The following is a 24273-nucleotide window of genomic DNA, read 5'->3' on the forward strand; positions in this document are numbered from 1 at the left end:
TGCCAGCAAGGGAGGGATGGGGCTGCGAGGGAACGCTGGGATTCCTGGTTCCACCTCACTGACCTAGAGCATGAGCCTGACATAGCTAAACGAGGATGGAAACCGTGGAGGGAGAACTGACACGCCGGGAGCCGGCAATAGACAGCACTGTGCTACCTCCCCTCCCCTCCCCTGTCACACAGCAGCACTGATAAGGGGGACAGGGGCAGCCTTACCTGGAGCTAGGCTTGCTGTCAGACTCCAGGCCGAGGAAGGTGTGTGTGGAAGTCATGTCTGCGCCCGACTGGTCTGCACTCTGCAAGCAAACGGAGAAAGGTCCGGAGTCTGAGGTAGCGACACTCAGTACTGCTCACGCACAGCTGGGGGAAGAGCAGGGAGCGCGGGCTGCGGCTAGATTGGCTATTCCAGTTGCCTGTCAACCTTCCAGCCAATCAACGCTCGAGTCTGGGGCGACAACCCCCTCCCCCTGTCCTTGCCTGTTACAGCTCGGATGTAAAATGTCACTCACTGGCTCCGGTATTATCATTGGACGGAAGGCCCTACAGAGGCGGGGCTTTCATCTGACATACATCGATTTATCCACGAGGCTGAAGTTAGCTTATTCGGCCAGCTTCTTATTCACTTCTTATTCAAGCTCCAGCTTCTTATTCACTTCTTATTCAAGGTCCAGCTTCTTATTCAGGAAAATCAGTCTTGCAAGGGTTAATGAGTATTGGGACACAAATTTGACACCTGATATCATCAGAGGGGTGTCACTTACATGTGACCCAAGTGTATTTTGCCTGGCACAACATTAATTTGGGCATGAAATATGCTGGCAAAATATGCACATGCACAATATTTAATGATTTGAATAAGTAGCTGTAGTTTTACAAGGGTTAACCAGTCTTGGGCCACAAATTTGACACCTGAAATCAACAGAGGGGTGTCATTTACATATGACCCAAGTGTATTTTGCCCGGCCCAACGCAGGTTTGGGCATGAAATACATGGGCAAAGTGGGCACATGGACCATTTTATCATATCGAAAAGGCTGCAGTTTTGCAATGGTTAAAAAGTCTTGGGCCACAAAATTTACACCTGAAATCAACAGAGGAGTGTCTCTTACAGATGACCCAAGTGTATTTGGCCTGGCCCAATGCTGATTTGGGCATGAAATACATGGGCAAAATGGGTACATAGACATGATAATGTCTCATTTTGAATAAGTAGCTGCAGTTTTGCAAGGGTTAACAAGTCTTGGGCCACAAGTTTGACACCTGAAGTCAACAGAAGGGTGACACTAGCATATGGTCCAAGTATATTTTGCCTGGCCCAACGCTGGTTTGGCCATGAAAAATGTGGGCAAAGTTTGCACATTCACCATTTTATCCTGTATCATTTTGAATAAGTAGCTGCAGTTTTACAAGGGTTAACTCGTCTTGGGCCACAAATTTGACACCTTGAATCAACAGAGGGGTGTCATTTCCATGTGACCCAAGTGTATTTTGCCTGGCCCAACGCTGGTTTGGGCATGAAATACCTGAGCAAATTGGGCACATGGACCATTTTATCATATCGAAAAGGCTGCAGTTTTGCAATGGTTAAAAAGTCTTGGGCCACAAAATTTACACCTCAAATCAACAGAGGGGTGTCCCTTACAGATGACCCCAGTGTATTTGGCCTGGTCCAACGCTGATTTGGGCATAAAATACACGGGCAAAATGGGCACATAGATATGATAATGTCTCATTTTGAATAAGTAGCTGTAGTTTTGCAAGGGTTAACAAGTCTTGGGCCACAAATTTGACACCTGAAGTCAACAGAAGGGTGTCACTAGCATATGGTCCAAGTATATTTTGCCTGGCCCAACGCTGGTTTGGCCATGAAAAATGTGGGCAAAGTTGGCACATTCACCATTTTATCCTGTATCATTTTGAATAAGTAGCTGCAGTTTTACAAGGGTTAACTCGTCTTGGGCCACAAATTTGACACCTTGAATCAACAGAGGGGTGTCATTTCCATGTGACCCAAGTGTATTTTGCCTGGCCCAACGCTGGTTTGGGCATGAAATACCTGAGCAAATTGGGCACATGGACCATTTTATCATATTGAAAAGGCTGCAGTTTTGCAATGGTTAAAAAGTCTTGGGCCACAAAATTTACACCTCAAATCAACAGAGGGGTGTCCCTTACAGATGACCCAAGTGTATTTGGCCTGGTCCAACGCTGATTTGGGCGTTGATTTCAGGTGTCAAATTTGTGGCCCAAGACTGGTTAACCCTTGTAAAACTACAGCTACTTATTCAAAATGATACATGATAAAATGGTGAATGTGCCCACTTTGCCTGCATTTTTGATGGCCAAACCAGCGTTGGGCCAGGCAAAATTCACTTGGATCATATGCTAGTGACACCCGTCTTTTGATTTCAGGTGTCAAATTTGTGGCCCAAGACTCGTTAACCCTTGCAAAACGACATCTACTTATTCAAAATGAGACATTATGATGTCCATGTGCCTATTTTGCCCGTGTATTTCATGCCCATATCAGCGTTGGGCCAGGTCAAATACACTTGGGCCATATGTAAGTGACAACCTTCTGTTGATTTGCGGTGTAAATTTTGTGGCCCAAGACTTTTTAACCATTGCAAAACTGCAGCCTTTTCAATATGATAAAATGGTCCATGTGCCCACTTTGCCCATGTATTTCATGCCCAAACCTGCGTTGGGCCGGGCAAAATACACTTGGGTCATATGTAAATGACACCCCTCTGTTGATTTCAGGTGTCAAATTTGTGGCCCAAGACTGGTTAACCCTTGTAAAACTACAGCTACTTATTCAAAATGATACATGATAAAATGGTGAATGTGCCCACTTTGCCTGCATTTTTGATGGCCAAACCAGCGTTGGGCCAGGCAAAATTCACTTGGATCATATGCTAGTGACACCCGTCTTTTGATTTCAGGTGTCAAATTTGTGGCCCAAGACTCGTTAACCCTTGCAAAACGACATCTACTTATTCAAAATGAGACATTATGATGTCCATGTGCCTATTTTGCCCGTGTATTTCATGCCCATATCAGCGTTGGGCCAGGTCAAATACACTTGGGCCATATGTAAGTGACAACCTTCTGTTGATTTGCGGTGTAAATTTTGTGGCCCAAGACTTTTTAACCATTGCAAAACTGCAGCCTTTTCAATATGATAAAATGGTCCATGTGCCCACTTTGCCCATGTATTTCATGCCCAAACCTGCGTTGGGCCGGGCAAAATACACTTGGGTCATATGTAAATGACACCCCTCTGTTGATTTCAGGTGTCAAATTTGTGGCCCAAGACTGGTTAACCCTTGTAAAACTACAGCTACTTATTCAAAATGATACATGATAAAATGGTGAATGTGCCCACTTTGCCTGCATTTTTGATGGCCAAACCAGCGTTGGGCCAGGCAAAATTCACTTGGATCATATGCTAGTGACACCCGTCTTTTGATTTCAGGTGTCAAATTTGTGGCCCAAGACTCGTTAACCCTTGCAAAACGACATCTACTTATTCAAAATGAGACATTATGATGTCCATGTGCCTATTTTGCCCGTGTATTTCATGCCCATATCAGCGTTGGGCCAGGTCAAATACACTTGGGCCATATGTAAGTGACAACCTTCTGTTGATTTGCGGTGTAAATTTTGTGGCCCAAGACTTTTTAACCATTGCAAAACTGCAGCCTTTTCAATATGATAAAATGGTCCATGTGCCCACTTTGCCCATGTATTTCATGCCCAAACCTGCGTTGGGCCGGGCAAAATACACTTGGGTCATATGTAAATGACACCCCTCTGTTGATTTCAGGTGTCAAATTTGTGGCCCAAGACTGGTTAACCCTTGTAAAACTACAGCTACTTATTCAAAATGATACATGATAAAATGGTGAATGTGCCCACTTTGCCTGCATTTTTGATGGCCAAACCAGCGTTGGGCCAGGCAAAATTCACTTGGATCATATGCTAGTGACACCCGTCTTTTGATTTCAGGTGTCAAATTTGTGGCCCAAGACTCGTTAACCCTTGCAAAACGACATCTACTTATTCAAAATGAGACATTATGATGTCCATGTGCCTATTTTGCCCGTGTATTTCATGCCCATATCAGCGTTGGGCCAGGCCAAATACACTTGGGTCATCTGTAAGAGACACCCCTCTGTTGATTTGCAGTGTAAATTTTGTGGCCCAAGACTTTTTAACCATTGCAAAACTGCAGCCTTTTCAATATGATAAAATGGTCCATGTGCCCACTTTGCCCATGTATTTCATGCCCAAACCTGCGTTGGGCCGGGCAAAATACACTTGGGTCATATGTAAATGACACCCCTCTGTTGATTTCAGGTGTCAAATTTGTGGCCCAAGACTGGTTAACCCTTGTAAAACTACAGCTACTTATTCAAAATGATACAGGATAAAATGGTGAATGTGCCCACTTTGCCTGCATTTTTGATGGCCAAACCAGCGTTGGGCCAGGCAAAATTCACTTGGATCATATGCTAGTGTAACCCGTCTGTTGATTTCAGGTGTCAAATTTGTGGCCCAAGACTCGTTAACCCTTGCAAAACTGCAGCCTTTTCAATATGATAAAATGGTCCATGTGCCCACTTTGCCCATGTATTTCATGCCCAAAGCAGCGTTGGGCCGGGCAAAATACACTTGGGTCATATGTAAATGACACCCCTCTGTTGATTTCAGGTGTCAAATTTGTGGCCCAAGACTGGTTAACCCTTGTAAAACTACAGCTACTTATTCAAATCATTAAATATTGTGCATGTGCATATTTTGCCAGCATATTTCATGCCCAAATTAATGTTGTGCCAGGCAAAATACACTTGGGTCACATGTAAGTGACACCCCTCTGATGATATCAGGTGTCAAATTTGTGTCCCAATACTCATTAACCCTTGCAAGACTGATTTTCCTGAATAAGAAGCTGGACTTTGAATAAGAAGTGAATAAGAAGCTGGAGCTTGAATAAGAAGTGAATAAGAAGCTGGCCGAATAAGCTAACTTCAGCCTCGTGATTTATCCATCGACCTATCTATAGCGCTCTATCGATATATCTAATGTACACGTATAAAACTGGAAAATAAATAAAAAGATCCTTTAGGATTACAGTTTTTTTTTCTTTTGTTAATCACATAACTTGTAAATGTACAGCTGCAGCTACACTAGTGATTTGGCTCTGCGATGTCTGTGTTATCTACAGTAGTTTGACGACTCTCTGTTCTGCGTCTTTATAGTCAGTAGGATTTGTGACTCGTGAAAGATGCAACACCAAAAGGCTGCTGCTGTGTGTAGCAAGTCAGTCTCCTTCACAGCAGGTAGTGCCTGGGCTGGTTCACCAATAGGCTGATATTAGGCTGCAGCCTAGGGCGCCAGCACTGTGGGGGGAGGGGGTTGAGCCTCATCCACGCCCCTCTGACATCTAGCATCTGGTCTAGTCTCTGGGGCAAATATGCCCCCCGCATCTTGCTAGAGACTCCTGGTTTATTGTGGAGTATTTTGCTGCCCCACACTATAGAGCAAATACCCAGATTATCCTTCTATATATGGCATCCAGTCTGGCTTTGACAGGGCAGGACCTAGATGAGAGGACCTCCGAGCTAAATGATGGGTGGGCTTCCGCCATCAATTTTTTTTTCGATGCAATGGTCACTGACCATCGCATCAAAAGAAGTCGATAGAAAGAACTATTCATTTGATTTGCGCATGTGCAAAAAAATACTAATTTTGTGCATGTGTAAAAGCTCTGCCCTTAGGTAACCTGCGGATGGGCCTGAGGACAGGACCAGTGCAAATATTGGAACACCATCAAATGTTTCCCATTCGATGGTGGCAAACATCGGAATAAAGTAAAAATGGAATAAAACCATTGATGGGCTACCATCATTTAAAACATATAGGTGGTTCAGAAACATTACAATGCGATGTCCAGCCCTACTCTGAGCCCTGACAGGCATCCATGGAGGCAGCAGCCTAGATCCTGATACACCAATGTTGGTTACCCCATGACATAGTTGCCTACCCTCATGCATTCTGCAGGAGACTCCCTGAAATAGCAGCAATCTCCCTCTCTCCCTCAGTAGTCTAGCAATCTCCCTCATTTCACCTAACCCACATTACACTGTTACATTTTTGGGGAAAGAAGGAATGAGAGATAAATACATTTGCATTGAATCATCAGCACCATTTCCCAGCACTTTACCAAGTATAGTAGCTCTGACTAACTGCTTTGGGGCTCATCTACATTTGTATATAAGTCATTTTAAAAGATTCCTCTCAGATACAGCAGTACACAGCCACGATTCTAGGTGCCAAGTTCACAATCTCTTTTCACAATCTCTCCCTATATGGAACTAGACATGCCCTTTGGGTGCAGCATGACACGACCCCTCAAGGGGGCGCTGTGCAAAATTCTACTACCAACTATAATCTCCCTGAAACTAGTTTTCAAAAGTAGACAAGTATGTCCCACGACAGGGGCTGTCAGAGTTTTCCCTTCCTGTACAATGACAGCTCTCTATGTACTATATATTTAGTAAGGAGGGCAGAACATCGTTAATCGCTATTTAGCTAAATCCTATATTTTGTGCATGCGCAAACATCACAGCGCGCATGCACGAGAACTTAAACTGCAGTCCCATTGCAAAAAATGTGACCCCAGTCTACGGGCCGGCGGCGACGTAGCATCAGGGTGACGAAGGAGCTTTGCAGGGGCGCAGTCCTGTCAATGCAGACGTGTCCAGACCATTTGCGGGGCCTGCGCCCTCAGGTGATGCTGGTAAATTGGTCCCTAAATCCATAAAAATTTAATTTACCAATTCACCAGGAAGTTTGATCCTCATGCCTCAGTAATATGACTATAGTCTAGTAATGAGCAGATAACTAAAGATTACAGTATGTCTGCAGCCAAAGGGGCTGGAACCTAAATATTTGTCTTTGCTTAATTATGGCTAGCATAAAGGAATGTCTATGGGAAACATCTAGTTATGTTATCTCTCTGTCTATGCTATGAGCTCACTTCCGTTGTAGCTACTAAGTATAGAGCTGCTACAGTTATGGGGCGATTTCATGGCATTTTCTAATCGATCTCACTTAGGGGCCCATTTATCAATCAATATTTGCGGCTAAATCCCCAAAACACCTGTTTTTGGGGATTAGCCGCAAATATTAAGCATCACCCTAATGTATGTAGGATGACCGCAGCAGGAATCTCCAATCCCTGCTGCGATCCCGCCTGCATTGCCGCCAGCCGCCTCCCCCATAGGTTTCTATGGGGGATGCGAAGCTGCCCGATGTATTAACATTGGGCAGCAGCGCTTCACATTCCTGGGCTACCGCCATTCTGAGATGGCGGTAGTCTATGGGCTACACACTGCACTGCTGCCGGGGCAGTGCGGTCAGCGGACTTGGCAGGGGGGGTCAGTGCTAACCGTGCATGCGCAGACCCCCCCGGCGTCCGGCTCAGCACATCACAGGGACGGGTTCCTTTTGGAGCCCTGTCCCTGCGCCTGGAGGATGGTACATGCAGGTCATAGGATCGCATTTTACAATGGGAGGTAACATTCCAACCAGATCGCATTCTAAATGCAATCCATAGTCCATGGGCCCCTAGATCACTTCGAAAATGCCCCTGCAATGCTCCGTGCTTAGGGGCCATAGCGATAGTGATGCGCGGCCAGGGGTGTAACTATAGCACCGCAGCCCCCGTGACTGCGGGGGGGGGGGGGGGGGCGCTGTGCATGTGCGGGCGCCGGGGGCTGCAGTGCTATAGTTACACCCCGCCCGCCCCGCCGCCATCCCCCACAGTCTTTACCTATCAGTCTTCAGTACGCGCTGGTCCCGGCTCCCTTCTTCTGCTATGAGGACCACCACAAAATGTCCGCCCCCATGTAGCAGAAAGTTCTCTGAAACTGTCTGCTGCATGGGGGCAGACATTTTGTGGTGGTCCTCATAGCAGAAGAAGGGAGCCGGGACCAGCGCGTACTGAGCGTAGCCAGGTAAGACTGGGGGGGATTGCATGGGCGGCGATGCGGGGGTTAGTGCGGCGGGGCGGGCGAGGGTTGGTGCGGCGGGGCGGGCGGGGGTTGGTGCGGCGGGGTGCGTGGGTGGGTGGTGCGGCAGGGTGCATGGGTGGGCGCCCTCCCTTTAACGGCGGGGGGGCGCCCAAAAGCTAGTTGCGCCACTGTGCGCGGCCCCGTGCGTCGATATCACCCTGCTATTAATATCCAGCAAGCTGGCTAAATCTAGTTAATTGCCGGGCAGGGCCAGTGTTCTCACTCATATCGCATATCGCTGAAGACGGGGCGGGAGCTGACATATGACATCAGCCGCCCGCAATGAGCAGGCATCGACCCGTTGCTTTCCCAGGGGAACGCCCAGCTTTTTCATGGGGACCCCACTGCTCCAGGCCGGTGTCCGCTGCCACCCTCCCACCCCATAGGCAAATGCAGGGGGGGGGGATTCTGGTTGCCTGGAAACCACCCTTTATTTATGATATTTTTAACCTTTTCCTGACCACTTATCTTATTTAAATGTTTGAATCAGCCTATACTAGAGACCATCTGTACTGTTAAATATTAATTATTTTCAGGGCTGTTACCACTCGCCCAGACTCGCGTACTTACTCCAATTCGCTGCAGAGTGGGAGATTTTGGATTACATTGGGAAACCCCCCTCTAAAAATCTGTTTGCCACTGCACCCCTACCCAAACAAAGCCTCGCCGATTGTGATACTCGCCGAAGGCGTTCGCACAGTGGGTCTGCACATGAGCAAATACCCGCATGCGCAGACTTACCCACCTCGGAACGGGGCCCAATTCGATCCCGTATTATCTATGTTGAATCACCCTCATAGCTTGTACAAGTTACTAATGATTAGAATACAAGCAAACTAACGTTCTAGAGGCTGATTGAATCCTGCTTCAGCAAAGCAGTGTACAGTAGTTCTTAAGTGCTGTATTTCATTCATAAGACGCCACAAAAAGAAAAATAAACATCTCTCAATGGTGTATGGGAAAACGATTGTGGTCTTTAATTCATGGCAAAACACTACTTTAAAACACAAATGAAAGTAACAGGTGAAAAACAAGCAACAGAGGCTTTATTGTCTGCAACCTGCAATAAGATTGCCATTATTTCAGTTGTAATGTAAACCACTGAGAATCTAGTACATGACCTACTTGGTGTCAGGAGCGGAGTGTAATTAGGGCAGTAGCACTGGGCTCCACTGAGTACTCCTGCCATTATCAGAAGTATGGCTGTGAGGTAGAAGCCAATTGTAATAGCAATGGAGTGATTCATGTGTGATTGTATGTACAACGTGTCAGTAAGTTGCCCATCGTCCCGGAATGTTCGGGAGACTTCTGAACACCAGGGGGGCTTCTGGGGAACTGAGCTTAATGAATCACATTGTTGTGATGGCACAAGGCAGCATGGCACAGCAGGTGGCAGGGTTTGAAGCACAAATCACTAAACCCATAGGCACGCACTTTGGAAATCCCAGATGAAAGGCAGAAGTCAGCAAGTACGCCGTAACCCGCCATCTTTATGGAAAAGAACCCTAGTAAGACACCATAAAACTCCTGTGGGAATCCAGCATACTTGCTGATAATGTTGGCTGTTCCCTCAAGGAGGAGTCAGCCCGTTTAGCATGTGGGTATGCTGGAGTGGGGTGACATTGTGTAGGGATAGGCAGGGCCGGCGCCACCACTAGGCAAATCAAGGCATTTGCCTAGGGCGCCGGCCACTGGAGGGCGGCATTTTGCCCCCCCGTGCCGCCCGGGTACCTGTCCTGCGGCGCTGTGTATTTAAAGCTGGCGGTGGAGGCAGCGGGGGTCCCTGCAGTCCATTAGAAATAACGAGCGCTATCCGCCGGGCTATGCGGAAGCGCTTCTGTTGTGAAAACACTGGCAGCACGGCGCACGCTGATCTCAGCCAATCAGCGTGCTGCCAGTGTTTTCACAACAGAAGCGCTTCCGCATAGCCCGGCGGATAGCGCTCGTTATTTCTTTTTTTTTTTAAACAACTTTTTATTGAGTCAAAGCATCATATCAAAACATACTACATTGCTGTATATCAGGAATGCAAGTCATATGTCAAGTAGTCATATACATGAGGTAGGGATTTATAACAAACATGGATTTCCTTATTATCATAACATGTGTACAGGATATCAATTTTAGCAAAAGAAGTGAACATATTATTCCAGGACTAGTGGAGGGTCATTAAGTAACATCTGTTCTTCGTACCAGCGGGTATTTTGGAAACACTGATGGAGAGTTCGCTTTGTCGATATAGGTAGTGTTTCCATGTAGCTGTTCCAGGTTGCAAAAAACTGTTTGGTACGGGACTCCTTTTGGAGGGAGGCCTCCAACCAATCCATGTGGAAGATGAAAAACAATTTGTCTTTGAACATCGCCAAGGCTGGAGGAGGGGATTGGATCCATACCTGGAGGATCGTTTTGCGAGCGGCAGAGGTGATCGCCAACATCAATTTCCTGATGGGTTTGGGGGCCCTAGTTTCTTCCGGAAGGATGCCAAATATGGCCCACTCCGGGGTGAACGGGGTGTAGTTTACCAGATGTTCATTGGCGAAGTCACGAACGTCTGCCCAGAATTTCTGAACTTGTGGGCAGGTCCAGAAACAATGATATAGGTCTGCTTGGGGGTTGTTGCATCTGATGCAGCCTGGAGAATCTATATTTTGCATCTGATACCCTCGTGAGGGAGAGATGTATGACCGGTAGAAAATATTTAGGTACATTTCTGTAAATTTGGCCATAGGAAACGTTGTGATGGAGGTCTGTAAGGTCTTCAACAGAATGTCTGTTGTTAGGGAAGGGAAGTGTTCTAGCCATTGGTTAAGACCTGTGCGTTGTGATGAGTAGTCGATAGTCTTGTGGAGAAATTTATAATAAGTAGAAATCGCTTTTTTAGATAAGGGGGGAGCCAAAAGCACATTGTCAAGATCATTATTCCAATCCCTTTCCGGAATGAGTTTAGAGACTTTGTCAGTGTACGATTGGGCTTGGATAAAATTTAAGTTTAGGGCAGTTATTATTGGATAGTTTTTAGAGGCTTCTAGGAAAGTGAGTGGTTTGTGAGTCTGTGTGTCCATCAGTTGTCCAACTCTATTTAATCCCGCTCTGCTCCAGCATGTAAAGAGGGGCGGAGCGTTTCCATCATGGAATTGGGGGTTTTGTAGGAAGGGCAGGTGCACAGTATGATTTGGGTTTAGGTGGAAAGAATGACGTAATATTAGCCATAGTTTGCGGGTAGACATTAGGAGGGGGTTAAGGTGTATTTCCGGGGGGATGTCTTTATCGGCTAGGTGTAAGAAGGCTGTTAGGGAGGTATTGGGTAGAAAGTTTTGTTCCAGGGCAGTGTTAGCATACGTGTGATTTGTGAGTATCCAGTCCTTAAGGTATCTGAATATCGCCGCCTGGTTATATATCTTAATATCTGGGAAATTTATGCCGCCATTCCACTTGGGCTGAGCCAATTTTATCATCCCAATTCTCGCTCTTCCCTTGTTCCAGATGAAGGTTCGGAACAATTTCGTTATAGCGAGGATATCTCGTTTGGTAAGTAGAAGAGGCAAGACCTGGAGTTGATATAAGAGTTTGGGGAAGTATATCATTCGCAGGAGATTAGCCCTGCCCAAGTAGGACAGCTGGAGATGGCCCATCCTGTTCAGGTCTCTGGTGAGATTTTTAATAGTTTTGCTTATGTTATATGCATACAGATTTTGTGCATTTTTGGGCAAGGTAATATATATAGAGTAGTTAAGGGGTTTACCCAGTTAGTATTAGCAGCGGGGATATTTGCAATATTCAAATGATGAGCACCTTTGTGCCAAATACAATTTGTTCTGAACCGTGACAGGTAAGTTAAAACTTAGGTTCTGTCGCAAGCTGGCAGTAGAATGTCAGTACACAGGTAATATACAGAGCAGTAGGTTTTTTCAATATCTTTGCAGAGTGTGGAGAGTGAGTTGTTAAATCTGCAAACCTGGGGCAATCTCAGTATTCACCACAAGGTGGCGACATATATCAGGCTATCAGATGAGCTACTGCTATTATTCCTCGCTACCTTGTTATGTTAGTTAGTATAATGCAAAACCGTTTCAGAGCAAAACAACACTGACAACACTTATACAGTATGGAATAAAAGTAGATCAGATAGGCAATATTAATATAATTGTCCAGTCTGTGCCAGCTTGCACAGAGTTACCTGTGAATGGAGGTTTGCTCCCTTGTGAGCGTGAGCCTGCAGGAGTGCTTAGATCGAGATAGCTCTGGGAGGTTGAGGGAGGTGTTACACTGCTGTCCCGGACCCGCCGGGACAGACAGTGTAGACGAGTGCCGGGGGAGACGTTGGGGGCGTCGCACAGCAACGCCCCTAGCTTCCGTCCCCACGACATCGTCAGCAGGCATCGGGGCGTTGCCGGGCAACGTCCCCGAGCGTCTCCGTCGGCGTGCCGGCGCGCTGACGTCATGCGCCCGGCAGCGCGGCGCACGTCAGCGTCAGCGGGGATTTCGAATAAAGAGCCGGCGTCTGCCCAGGACAGGCGCCAGTTATAGCTTTTGCACCTCAGGGTCTCAAGTGTTCCTGGTTCCCACTTATCCTCCACTCCTGGTTCCTGTGCCCAGTCGTCCTGCGTCCTGTCGTTGATTCCCAGTCGTGTCCTCCGTTTTGTCTCCTGTTCCTCCTGGTGTCCGTGTGTTGTCCAGTTGTCCGTATCCTGGTTCCCGCTGCCGTTGCCTCCTCGGCGCACAGATAAGTGGGGTCTACCCCCAGACTGCCCTTACTTGTATCTTGATATATATAACACCTCTGTGTATTGTTACACCTGTTTGGCATAGTATTGTGTTACATCCTTACGTATTGTTACGTCTACCCTGTTTGCTACAGAGCAAGGGTGACCTCGCCTTCTTGGGTTAGTTAGTTATCCCCTTGTTCATCCTTGACATTGGTGGCAGCGTTGTCAACCCTTAAGACCTGGTGGCATCGGGGGCGGAGCCTGACTAACGGGCTCTGTCGAACGCGGCTATTATAGGCGAAGCCTAGCACTAGCACGCAGCCGCCAATCTCATTCGGTGACAACGGAGTCAGAGTGGGCGAGGACACCCAGGTATCATAACATTATAACCGGCCAAACCACACTCTGAGACTGTTTGTTGCCCCTACAGCTCAGAGGTTCGGTAGTCGTGGGGAAACCCAATCATGGATCCGTCACAACAGGCTGCTGCCCACTCTCTTGCAGGACAGATGCACACGCTGACGCAGAAATTGCAAGAGCTCACCCTACGGGTAAACTCACACGAGCAGCGGTCTCAGTCTAGCTCCTCCTCCGGTGGGGGTCTGGAGCCCAGGTTAAATCTCCCTGACCGTTTTTCAGGTGACCGGTCTCTGTTTTTTAATTTTAAACAGTCATGCAGGCTTTATTTCAAATTACGCCCAGGGTCTTCCGGTTCTGAGGCTCAACGGGTAGGAATGGTTATATCACTCCTGCAGGGAGATCCTCAGTCTTGGGCCTTCGGCCTTCCTGATGGTGCTGAGGCTCTCTCTTCAGTGGATGCATTTTTCTCAGCCATGGGGTTATTATATGATGACCCGGACCGGGCGGCCTCGGCTGAGTCAAATCTTAGGGCCTTGCGTCAAGGGCAGGACACAGCTGAGGCATACTGTACAAAGTTCAGACGTTGGGCTATTGATTCTGGCTGGAACGACCCAGCGCTTCGTAGTCAGTTTCGAATTGGTCTATCCGAATCCCTTAAGGATGCATTAGTGCAGTACCCCACTCCCAAAGACATAGATGGGATCATGCAGTTAGCCATTAAGGTGGATAGGAGATTTCGGGAGCGGCAGAGGGAGAGACGGTCTGGAGTGTTGCCTTCCTCATCTGCAGACGAGTCTACCGAGGTACCCGGAGACGAGCCTATGCAATTGGGGGCCACTCGACTATCTTCCTCCGAAAAGAACCGCCGACGTCTCAAGGGCCTCTGTTTGTATTGTGGGGGTCCCGGTCACCTTGCTGTTGCTTGTCCGCTGAAGGCGGGAAAAGACAGGGCCTAAGTGATACTTGGGGGGTTCACTTGGGCCTGTCGAGCTTTTCTCCCTCAGATTCCGTATTAATTCAGGTATCCGTCTCTGTTACCGACCGTTCTTGGAACGGATCTGCCTTTGTGGATTGTGGGGCGGCCGGTAACTTCATGGATGAAGGCCTGGTGCAACAATTGGGCCTCATGCCCATACCCTTGGCCAATCACGTCTCTGTATGTGGGTTGGATGGCCGTCCACTGTCCAAAGGCGGTATATCTTTTAGGACTCCCTCCCTTCATCTGTCGGTGGGGGCTTTGCACTCCGAAGATATCACCTTTCTTATTTTTCACTGTCCTCTCACTCCTATAGTCCTGGGACTGCCCTGGTTGAAAAAACACAACCCTGAATTTAATTGGGAAACTGGTGAGATCACTCGGTGGGGAGGGTCCTGTTCGGATGTTTGTCTCACTCTCCCTCTCCGTGGCCCTTATTCTGATTGATGCGGACTTTACCGCGTTCTTACGGATCGCGTCTTTACGGCGTCTGCGCATGCGTGGAGAACGCTACGCGCATGTGCCACGCCTTGACTCGGTACCAGTTCGGACAAAGCCCGTCCAAAACTGGTCACCGCAATCAGTCGGGAAATAGGGGCGTATTATGGGCGTCATGCGGAATGACACATGGGCGTAGTTTCAAAGTGGGCAAAACGGGGCGGAAACATGGGCGGACACGGGGGAGTACACTTATGTTGGGGGGCGTACATTCGGAAACCACTCCGAATGCACGCGAGCAAAAAGGGCTGAAATGTGCGGTGTCCACAAGTGTACTATTGCTTTGCGGACACCACTCGTTCATGCGGTAGGCGAACGTACGCCTAATGACTACAACCATTAACACCTGAACCCAATACAATCTACTCCTTTACTCATTACTCACTAATAGGACGCTTGTCAGTGCTTTAATTGAAACCATTGCTGCTTCAAGGAAACCTTAGTAATCCCCCACATATGCTGTACTTGTCCCACACTTAAAAACTGCTAACAATTGACATGACAGAATATTAATACTAGCAATACTTGATTTTTATATTTTTTAAATTATGTTAATTGTGGCATTAATAAAATTGTTTATGCAAGTTCACAGTTGTTGGTTTTATTTGCACTTTAAATAGTATATGTGTAGATTGTTTATAATCTTTTACACAGGGTGTAATACAAAGCATTGCACTTACATTGCTGTAAGGGTTAATGTGTGCTATGCATGTGTTAGGCATGCTTGTAAGGATATATTGGAATCTAATTGAATCCAATTCCAAATAAGCAGTTTTTTATGAGGATAGGTAATTGAATAAGTGGGTCATGTGATGTCTTGCAGAAGATACTTCATAGTGGGTTGTTTGGCGTAAATCCTCCGCTTACGTGCGGTAGCACCGCTTGGCTCCCGTTCGGATGCGGTATTCCCGAGCATACTCTGTAATACTCTGTAATACCGTGCCGAATCGGAGTGTTTCTCCCGCACACGCATGGTTTGTATGTCGTCCGTAAACACGCCCTGTTCTTAAAGAGTGAGTCCGTCCGAATGCGGAGGACACGTGGGCGTTTCTACGGACGATGGCCGCATGCGGCAAAACACCGTGGCGTGCGGACCGCTCCGTAAGAATGCGGGAATATCCGCACAGATCAGAATAAGGGCCCGTGTGATGCACCCTGACTTTCAAGCTCTCCCTCCTCAGTACCGTGATTTTTCAGATGTTTTTTCTAAAAAAGAAGCCAACACCTTGCCTCCTCATCGCCCCTTTGATTGTGCCATTGATTTAGTGTCTAATGCCAGACTTCCTAAGGGTCGTTTATATGCGTTATCCGCACCTGAGTCCCAAGCCGTGGACCTCTACATTAAAGAAAGCCTTGAAAAGGGGTTCATTCGGCCCTCAAAGTCACCGGTAGGGGCGGGGTTTTTCTTTGTAGAGAAGAAAGATGGGTCCTTACGGCCCTGTATTGATTACAGAGCCCTTAACAAAATTACGGTAAAAAATTCCTACCCATTACCCCTCATCTCCGTTTTATTTGACCAGATTCGGAAGGCAGTGATTTTTTCCAAAATAGACCTCAGGGGGGCCTACAACTTAATCAGAATTAAAAGTGGTGATGAGTGGAAGACCGCGTTTAATACCCACTCGGGGCATTTTGAGTATCTTGTGATGCCTTTTGGTCTAGCTAATGCCCCGGCAGTCTTCCAAGACTTTATTAATGAAGTCCTTCGACCGTTTTTAGGGGGTTTTGCCGTAGTCTACTTGGACGACATTCTCATTTTTTCCAAATCTCTTCCTGAACATCGGCAGCACGTCCGCCTGGTGCTGCAGAAGCTACGGGAGAATCATCTATATGCCAAGTTGGAAAAATGTGAATTCGAAGTGTCACAAGTGACTTTCTTAGGGTATATTATTTCCCCTCAAGGTTTCTCCATGGATCCATCTAAGGTTCAGGCCATTCAATCCTGGGCTCGCCCAACCACGCTCAAGGCCATTCAGCGATTTCTTGGTTTTTCCAACTACTATCGCAAATTTATCCGCTCCTTTTCGGACATCGTGGCCCCCATAGTGGACTTGACTCGGAAAGGGGCTGACCCAGGACAATGGTCTCAACTGGCGATGGATTCTTTTGAAAGATTAAAGAAGGCGTTTTGCTCAGCCCCAATTCTGCACCACCCAGATCCCAGGCTACCCTTTTTAATCGAAGTCGACGCCTCTGATGTAGGTGCTGGAGCAGTCCTGTCTCAGAAGGGGCCACAGGATCTAAAGATTCATCCCTGTGCTTACTTCTCCCGCAAATTCTCTCCTGCCGAGAGAAATTATGATGTAGGCAATCGTGAGTTATTGGCCATCAAATGGGCGTTTGAGGAGTGGCGTCACTGGCTTGAGGGAGCTCAGCATACCATCACCGTGATCACCGATCACAAGAATCTCTCTTATATCGAGTCCGCCAAACGCCTCAATCCACGACAGGCTCGGTGGGCACTCTTTTTCACCAGATTCCGGTTTATCATCACCTTTAGGCCAGGTTCTAAGAACGTGAAGGCGGATGCCCTCTCCCGCAGTTTTCAGACTTTCCAGGGGTCTGAGGTGAAAGCATCTCCCATCGTCCCTTGCTCGGTAATCATGGCGGGCCTGACCCAAGATTTAGCCACCTTAGTTATTGCTGCCCAAGCGTCGGCTCCTCAACAGACCCCACAGGACCGTTTATTTATTCCCCAGAAATTACGGGAGGCGGTTCTCAGGGACTTTCACTCGGCAAAAAGCTCCGGGCATCCAGGTATTGCCAAAACTTTTGAACAGTTAGCCAGGACTGTTTGGTGGCCCTCTATGAGGCAAGATGTCGACAGATTTGTGGCCTCATGTCTGGTCTGTGCGCGACACAAATCGTCTCGACAGTCTCCGATTGGGCCGCTGTTTCCCTTGTCCATTCCTAAAAAACCATGGTCCCATATTTCTATGGACTTTATCGTTGACCTGCCTCCGTCTAGCAAGTTCACCACCATCTGGGTTACGGTGGATAGATTTTCCAAAATGGCTCACTTTACTCCATTACATGGGCTCCCTACTGCTAAAATCCTAGCGAATTTATTCATCACCAACATCTTTAGGCTTCACGGACTCCCGGTTGATATTGTCTCGGATAGAGGTTCCCAGTTCGTGGCCAGGTTTTGGAGACAGTTTTGTGCAGCCTTAGGGATTCAGGTCAGTCTCTCCTCTGGTTACCACCCGCAGTCGAATGGACAGACCGAGAGGGTCAACCAGGCTTTGGAACAATACCTCCGCTGTTTTGTTTCAAAGTGCCAGGACAATTGGGCTGAGCTTATTCCATTAGCGGAGTTCGCATACAATAACTCTTTTCATACAGCTATCAAGAGCTCTCCTTTTTTCTGCAACTCAGGTTTTCACCCCAAATGTAGTTCGTTCATGCCCCCGGTTGATCCGTCAAGATCCTCGTCCACTGTCTCGTTTTTTAGGAAAGCCTGGAAGAATGTACACATAGCCCTTAGACAATCCTCAGCCCGGTCTAAGATTTTCTTTGATAGGCACAGAAGACCGTGTCCCTTTAAAGTGGGTCAGAGAGTATGGTTATCCACACGCCATATTAGACTTCGACAGCAATGCCCCAAGCTGGGTCCCAGGTTTATCGGTCCATTTCCGATTATCGGACAAATCAACCCGGTGGCATTCAGACTTCAGCTTCCCAGGTCTCTGCGCATCAATAATGTCTTTCATTGTTCCCTGCTCAAACCTGTCGTCGGAACCCTTCCATCCAGCTCTACACGTACACAAAGACCTGTCTTGGTTAGAGGGCATAAGGAGTATGTGGTGGAACATATCTTGGATTCCAAGGTAGTCAGGGGTCAGCTCATTGGTTGGAAGGGGTTTGGAGATGAGGAAAGATCTTGGGTCCCAGAAAAGTTTTTGCATGCGCCCAGGCTAAGAGCGGAGTTTTTTAGAAAATTTCCCTGGAAACCGGGTTCTAAGGGTTCGGTGACCCCTCCTCAAGGGGGGGGTACTGTTACACTGCTGTCCCGGACCCGCCGGGACAGACAGTGTAGACGAGTGCCGGGGGAGACGTTGGGGGCGTCGCACAGCAACGCCCCTAGCTTCCGTCCCCACGGCATCGTCAGCAGGCATCGGGGCGTTGCTGGGCAACGTCCCCGAGCGTCTCCGTCGGCGTGCCGGCGCGCTGACGTCATGCGCCCGGCAGCGCGGCGCACGTCAGCGTCAGCGGGGATTTCGAATAAAGAGCCGGCGTCTGCCCAGGACAGGCGCCGGTTATAGCTTTTGCACCTCAGGGTCTCAAGTGTTCCTGGTTCCCACTTATCCTCCACTCCTGGTTCCTGTGCCCAGTCGTCCTGCGTCCTGTCGTTGATTCCCAGTCGTGTCCTCCGTTTTGTCTCCTGTTCCTCCTGGTGTCCGTGTGTTGTCCAGTTGTCCGTATCCTGGTTCCCGCTGCCGTTGCCTCCTCGGCGCACAGATAAGTGGGGTCTACCCCCAGACTGCCCTTACTTGTATCTTGATATATATAACACCTCTGTGTATTGTTACACCTGTTTGGCATAGTATTGTGTTACATCCTTACGTATTGTTACGTCTACCCTGTTTGCTACAGAGCAAGGGTGACCTCGCCTTCTTGGGTTAGTTAGTTATCCCCTTGTTCATCCTTGACATTGGTGGCAGCGTTGTCAACCCTTAAGACCTGGTGGCATCGGGGGCGGAGCCTGACTAACGGGCTCTGTCGAACGCGGCTATTATAGGCGAAGCCTAGCACTAGCACGCAGCCGCCAATCTCATTCGGTGACAACGGAGTCAGAGTGGGCGAGGACACCCAGGTATCATAACAGGAGGGAGAAGTGTAGTTAGGGACAAGGTGGGGTGAGAGCGATCTTGAAAGGTTCACTGCTTTTTGTTTATGAGGCGCTTCAGGTTGGTGAGGTATGTGGTAGAACACGTGGGGTTAGGCTGGCCAGAACTTGATAGTCCAGGTTCTTTGTAGCAGGTACTGTGGGTATTCACCCTGAGTGTCCACAGGTCCTGGGGGGAGATTAAGGAGTCCTCACTCCAGGGCTAAGTATATAAGCTATTAAGGGGGGCGTTCAAGGGTGATTTGTTGCAGAAGTGATGCAGGGTCAGAGGAACTGGCTGCCGACTGTGGGGTTTACTTGAAGGGTCACAGTGTCCGGGGTTTTCCTTTTTTTTTTTTTTTTTTTTTTATTGAGGCAGGGGCAGCCTGAGCAACAGAATAAATTCCTCAGTCCCCCCACGTTTACAGGGGCTGTGCTGGGTGTTCTGTGGGGCGCAGCCTGATGGTGACCAGCACTACCAGCTGTGTAAGCTCTGGGGGCTTCTGGTTTCCAGACCCCGCTTCCGTGTCTTTCAGACCGGCTCAAGAGTGGTGGTCTCCAGGGTTAGGGCTGAGAGCAGGGGGTGGGGGGGTGTGTGAGGGGTTATGTCTCACCGTGTGGGTCTCTTCGGCGGTCCTCAGCTAAGGGTGCCCGGGCTGTGTGTGCTTCCGCAGTCGCCTCCGGAGCCTGTCACAGCTTCACGGAGCGTTGCCGGGTCTGTGGGGGAGTTCAGAGGTCTTCTAGCGGGGCGCCGCACCGATGTCGCTCCCCTCCTGACGACCGTCACTGTTCCCGGCACGCCGCTGGGTGGAGGCTTGCTGTTTACTCGCGGCTCCGTCCGCCGCCACAGGATTCAGCTCGTCTCGTCGCGTCGGTATCCCACAGCGGGGAGACGGCAAGGTATGCTGGGTGAGGAGTGGGCTCCGGTGTGACGGGTGTTTGCAGAGGGGGGAGAGCCGGGTCTCTCCCGGTCTCCAGTCCGGCGGCGTCCCACGTGAGGGCCCGATCACGGGCCAGACTTCAGTGGAGGTAGGCTCTCCCAGGACCCAGGTCCGCAATAGTGGTATTAATCAATTCCCCAGGTGATCAGGGGGAGTCCCAGCGTGGTTACCAGTTCGAATCTGGGTAGATTGCGGGTGGATTAGGTGGGATGCTGCCTGTGTGAGCAGAGCTCTGTTAAAACGTGGCCATCTTGGATGCGCCACCCACCGGAAGTCCGCGCTCGTTATTTCTAATGGACTGCAGGGACCCCCGCTGCCTCCGCCGCCAGCTTTAAATACACAGCGCCGCAGGACAGGTACCCCCCTCCCCCGGCACCGGACAGCGCCGCAGGACAGGTACCCCCCTCCCCCGGCACCGGACAGCGCCGCAGGACAGGTACCCCCCCCTCCCCCGGCACCGGGGCGCCCCCACCCCGACTCGCCTGGGGCGCTCCGGTGCCTTGCACCGGCCCTGGGGACAGGTGCATGTCTGCACCATCGTGTCCCCTTCCCATGATGATGAGGATGGGATAGCAAGACAGTCCCCCCCCCCCCCCCCCCCCCCCAAAAAAAAAAGGGACTGTCCTGCGAGACAGTTGGAAGGTATTCAAAAGTCAGATTAAGGAGTCTAGTCCCTTCAGAATGGGGCGAATTCGGCCCTGTTCCGATGATTTGGGGACTGCGCATGCACATGGTCTTCGTCGGCTTGCATAGTTGGGCCATGGGCAGACAATGGCGGGGTCGGGTGTCACCCATGGCAACACCCAGCATTTCATGGGCATCCCCATTAAAACGCTGGGCATTCTCATGGGTATGCGGATGGGCCAATGTGTGCCCGGGGGTGGGGAGGCGGGAGACCTCACAGGGCATCAGCAACCCACCCTGTCTTCGGCCCAGAACACAGTTCTCATTGACTTTTATTTGCGTGTCCAGGAGAAATAATTCGATAGTTGGTGACCATCGAATGATTTCTCCTGTAGCGGACACATGCGAGGGGATATGTCTTTAGTAAACATCCGCTCGCATATTTGCGAGGGGAAACAGCAGCGGGGAGGGTTGGATTTTCGGCGGGGCGGGCTCTTGGCCCCTATGATTACTGCCCAACTCCATAAAGAAGAAGAGAACCTACATAAAGGACCGATAAAGAGAGACAGGGAAAAAAATCTAAACGTTTAGCTCGATGTTAAATATAATATCTCCTCCATTTCCCGGTGTGATTCATATAAGGTATGGTTGTAATAAAACAACGTTATAAAGGTGTGTGTGTTATTTATAATGAGACATACATGAATAGTCAACTGTGTTACTAAAAACAGCAGGATGTAGTAATTAGACTGATCGTTATATCATAATGCCACCGCAATCTTCCCGCGGACTAATTACCTGGACCCGGGTTTGTGTAAGGTGCCAACTATGTAGGGAGAAGAATGTCACCTCTCTGTTGTGTAATTTAAATTGATTCATTTTTTTTTTTTAGTACATATGGCTTATCCCACAGGATTTGTCCATACATCTCCCTTCACCTATGACCCCGCGTCTCTCTATAGACCTTCTGCCATGTTCGGACACAACCGTCAAGCTGCGCAGATCTACAAAATCTCCTGCATTAAAGGTTGAGTGATGAATGCCACTTAACGTAATGCCACTTACCATTTTATTCCACAACTCCACTTTCAAGTGGAGTTGTGGAATAAAATAATTCAACAAGTAGGCGCTTTCGTGAAGCTAATTCATTTTCTACAATCTTCAAGGTCCACAAAAGCCCCAAATCTACCAGTTGTCTGTATAATGGGGACCATGGAATGATTTCTCTTTCCTTCGGCCGCATGACAGGGGATGTTCTCTCGTACACATCCCGCCGCATGCTAGCAAGGGGATGCGAGCGGCGCAGCCAGTGGTGAAAGGGAGACAGGGCGGAGAGGATACGAAGCTTAGGGAATCGGCCTGAATCAGACCCTTAATTAGTACCTCAGTCAATTTGGACTGTTAGAGTACTTCATTTTGCAAACCACTGGAATAAGGAATATATAATAATCTCTTTAATAATAAATTATGTTTGTGGTTTAGGCATTGTGTTGTAGAAAGAATGTTATGAGCAATTATTGGGGTTTAGAAAACCAGAACGTGTTGAGTGAAAGTCAAAAATTTGTACACTGATATACTCTACAATTAATCATACCTGCCGACTTTGTAAAACTCTCGGCTCTAAGAGTAGTGAAAGGGGGGCAGGACAGCTGTACGTTTTGGGGGCGGAGTGAGGCTGAAGTCACCAAGCTCCGCCCTCACGACAGGTAGCCGCATTAATTTGCGGGTCCGTCGATGGTGGGAGGGCCTAAGATGAAGCAAAATGACGTGATTTGCAGGACCCTACCGGCCATTCCAGGAGGGTAGGCAAGTATGCAATTAATGCATACAGGTAACTAGTATATATAAAATATATTCGCACTGGGGACCGATGTTTTGCATGGCTGTTTATGCAAAACATCCATTTGCAATGTGCCGGAGATCTTTACACGGCGGCGGGTGTTGTGCATTCGCTCACCCGGCGTACGGCGTTAGTTAGCTCACTAAGCAGCGAATTTATGCTGCAAAGCGAGTCATCCAGAATCAGGCTATAAATGTGCATGGAAACTGTTTTCGGGGCTTGCCTTAGCCTACAACAACAATCCCGTATTCTGTGCAACCAACTCAGATGGCTGATTATCACCCCTGTGTTTATGTACGCAGTTACTTGGATCTGTGGGTGAGTCACTACATTTCCAAGCTGCTATAGCTTTAGCATATTTTCGGACAACCACCGCGTACAATTCTGCAAATGCATTAGCGCAAATCACTGAAGCGGGCTCAAATATAAATACACATAACAAACGCAGTGGCAAATGTAACGTTTTTAGATCTCCCTCTCTGCAGCACATTGGAGTAAAGCCCAGTACACACTGGGTTACTTTCATGTGAGAGCCGCTCAGTTTTCTCGTCTGAGTCGCTTTCCGCAAGAAAGTGGCCCAGTGTGTACGGGGCAGTGATAAGCATTGAGCGCTGCTGCTAGCTCCCACATCATCCTCTGGCATCCTCACCATTGCCCCCTGGTGATACATGTGCGAGCACTATAGGATAAGGGCGAATAGGTACTGCACAATAGTTCAGGCTGGTACAGTTCCCTTCGGCCAGTGGTTCCCAACCTTTTTTCTCTCCCGTACCCCTTGATTAGGCTTTTCATTGATAAGTACCCCTCCTCTCATTTTGAAATATGGACAGTACTTTGCGGTATGCGGATCCTTATGCATGTCCTTATATTAAGGAGGAGCGGGGGAGTAGTATACAGCAAGGAATCATGCCCTTCTGTGTCTAGACACTGGTTGTGTATTATCTCCAGAATTCCCACTAACTCCGATTAATGCCGCTGCTTCCTCCACCTTTTTCAGTGCTGGGCAGATGACTGCTGATGTCTGAGGGCAGCATGGGAAGCTCCCAGTGGATTGCTGGTCAGGCATATGACACAACATGGTTTGTCTCCATGGCAATGGGTCTTCAGCCATCAAAAGACCTTTTCATCGCCCGCCATTACCAATATTATTTTCAAGTACCCCCAACTGATCTGCAGAGTACCCCCAGGGGTACTAGTACCCCAGGTTGGGAACCACTGCCTTAGGCTATGAAGCATACTTGATGCTCTCCGTTTCTGTGGAAGACACACCATTTTTTTTTTTGGGGTAGTCCTCGCTCTCCTGGAAAAGTAGGCACCGCACCTAAATTCTGCCCACTTCCAAGTGCTCGGTAGCAACTGGAAAGGTCTGAAGCATAAGTAGAGGGGTGCCGGACTGGGTCCCGACAGTCGGGATCCCGAC

General features: G+C 48.6%; 1 protein-coding gene across 1 annotated transcript in view; it reads right to left on the reverse strand.

The window, feature by feature from the left end:
* JPT2 (Jupiter microtubule associated homolog 2) overlaps nt 1–372 on the reverse strand; it is a 35984-nt gene extending 35612 nt beyond the window's left edge. Inside the window, exon 1 of the mRNA XM_083152992.1 lies at nt 216–372. Coding sequence (XP_083009118.1) covers nt 216–271 — 56 coding nt within the window. The 5' untranslated portion in view covers nt 272–372. The remainder of the gene's footprint in view (nt 1–215) is intronic.
* Between the last annotated feature and the right edge of the window lie 23901 nt (nt 373–24273).

This window comes from Crinia signifera, chromosome 7 (genome assembly GCF_055691185.1).
Source record: "Crinia signifera chromosome 7, ASM5569118v1, whole genome shotgun sequence".
Taxonomy (NCBI): domain Eukaryota; kingdom Metazoa; phylum Chordata; class Amphibia; order Anura; family Myobatrachidae; genus Crinia; species Crinia signifera.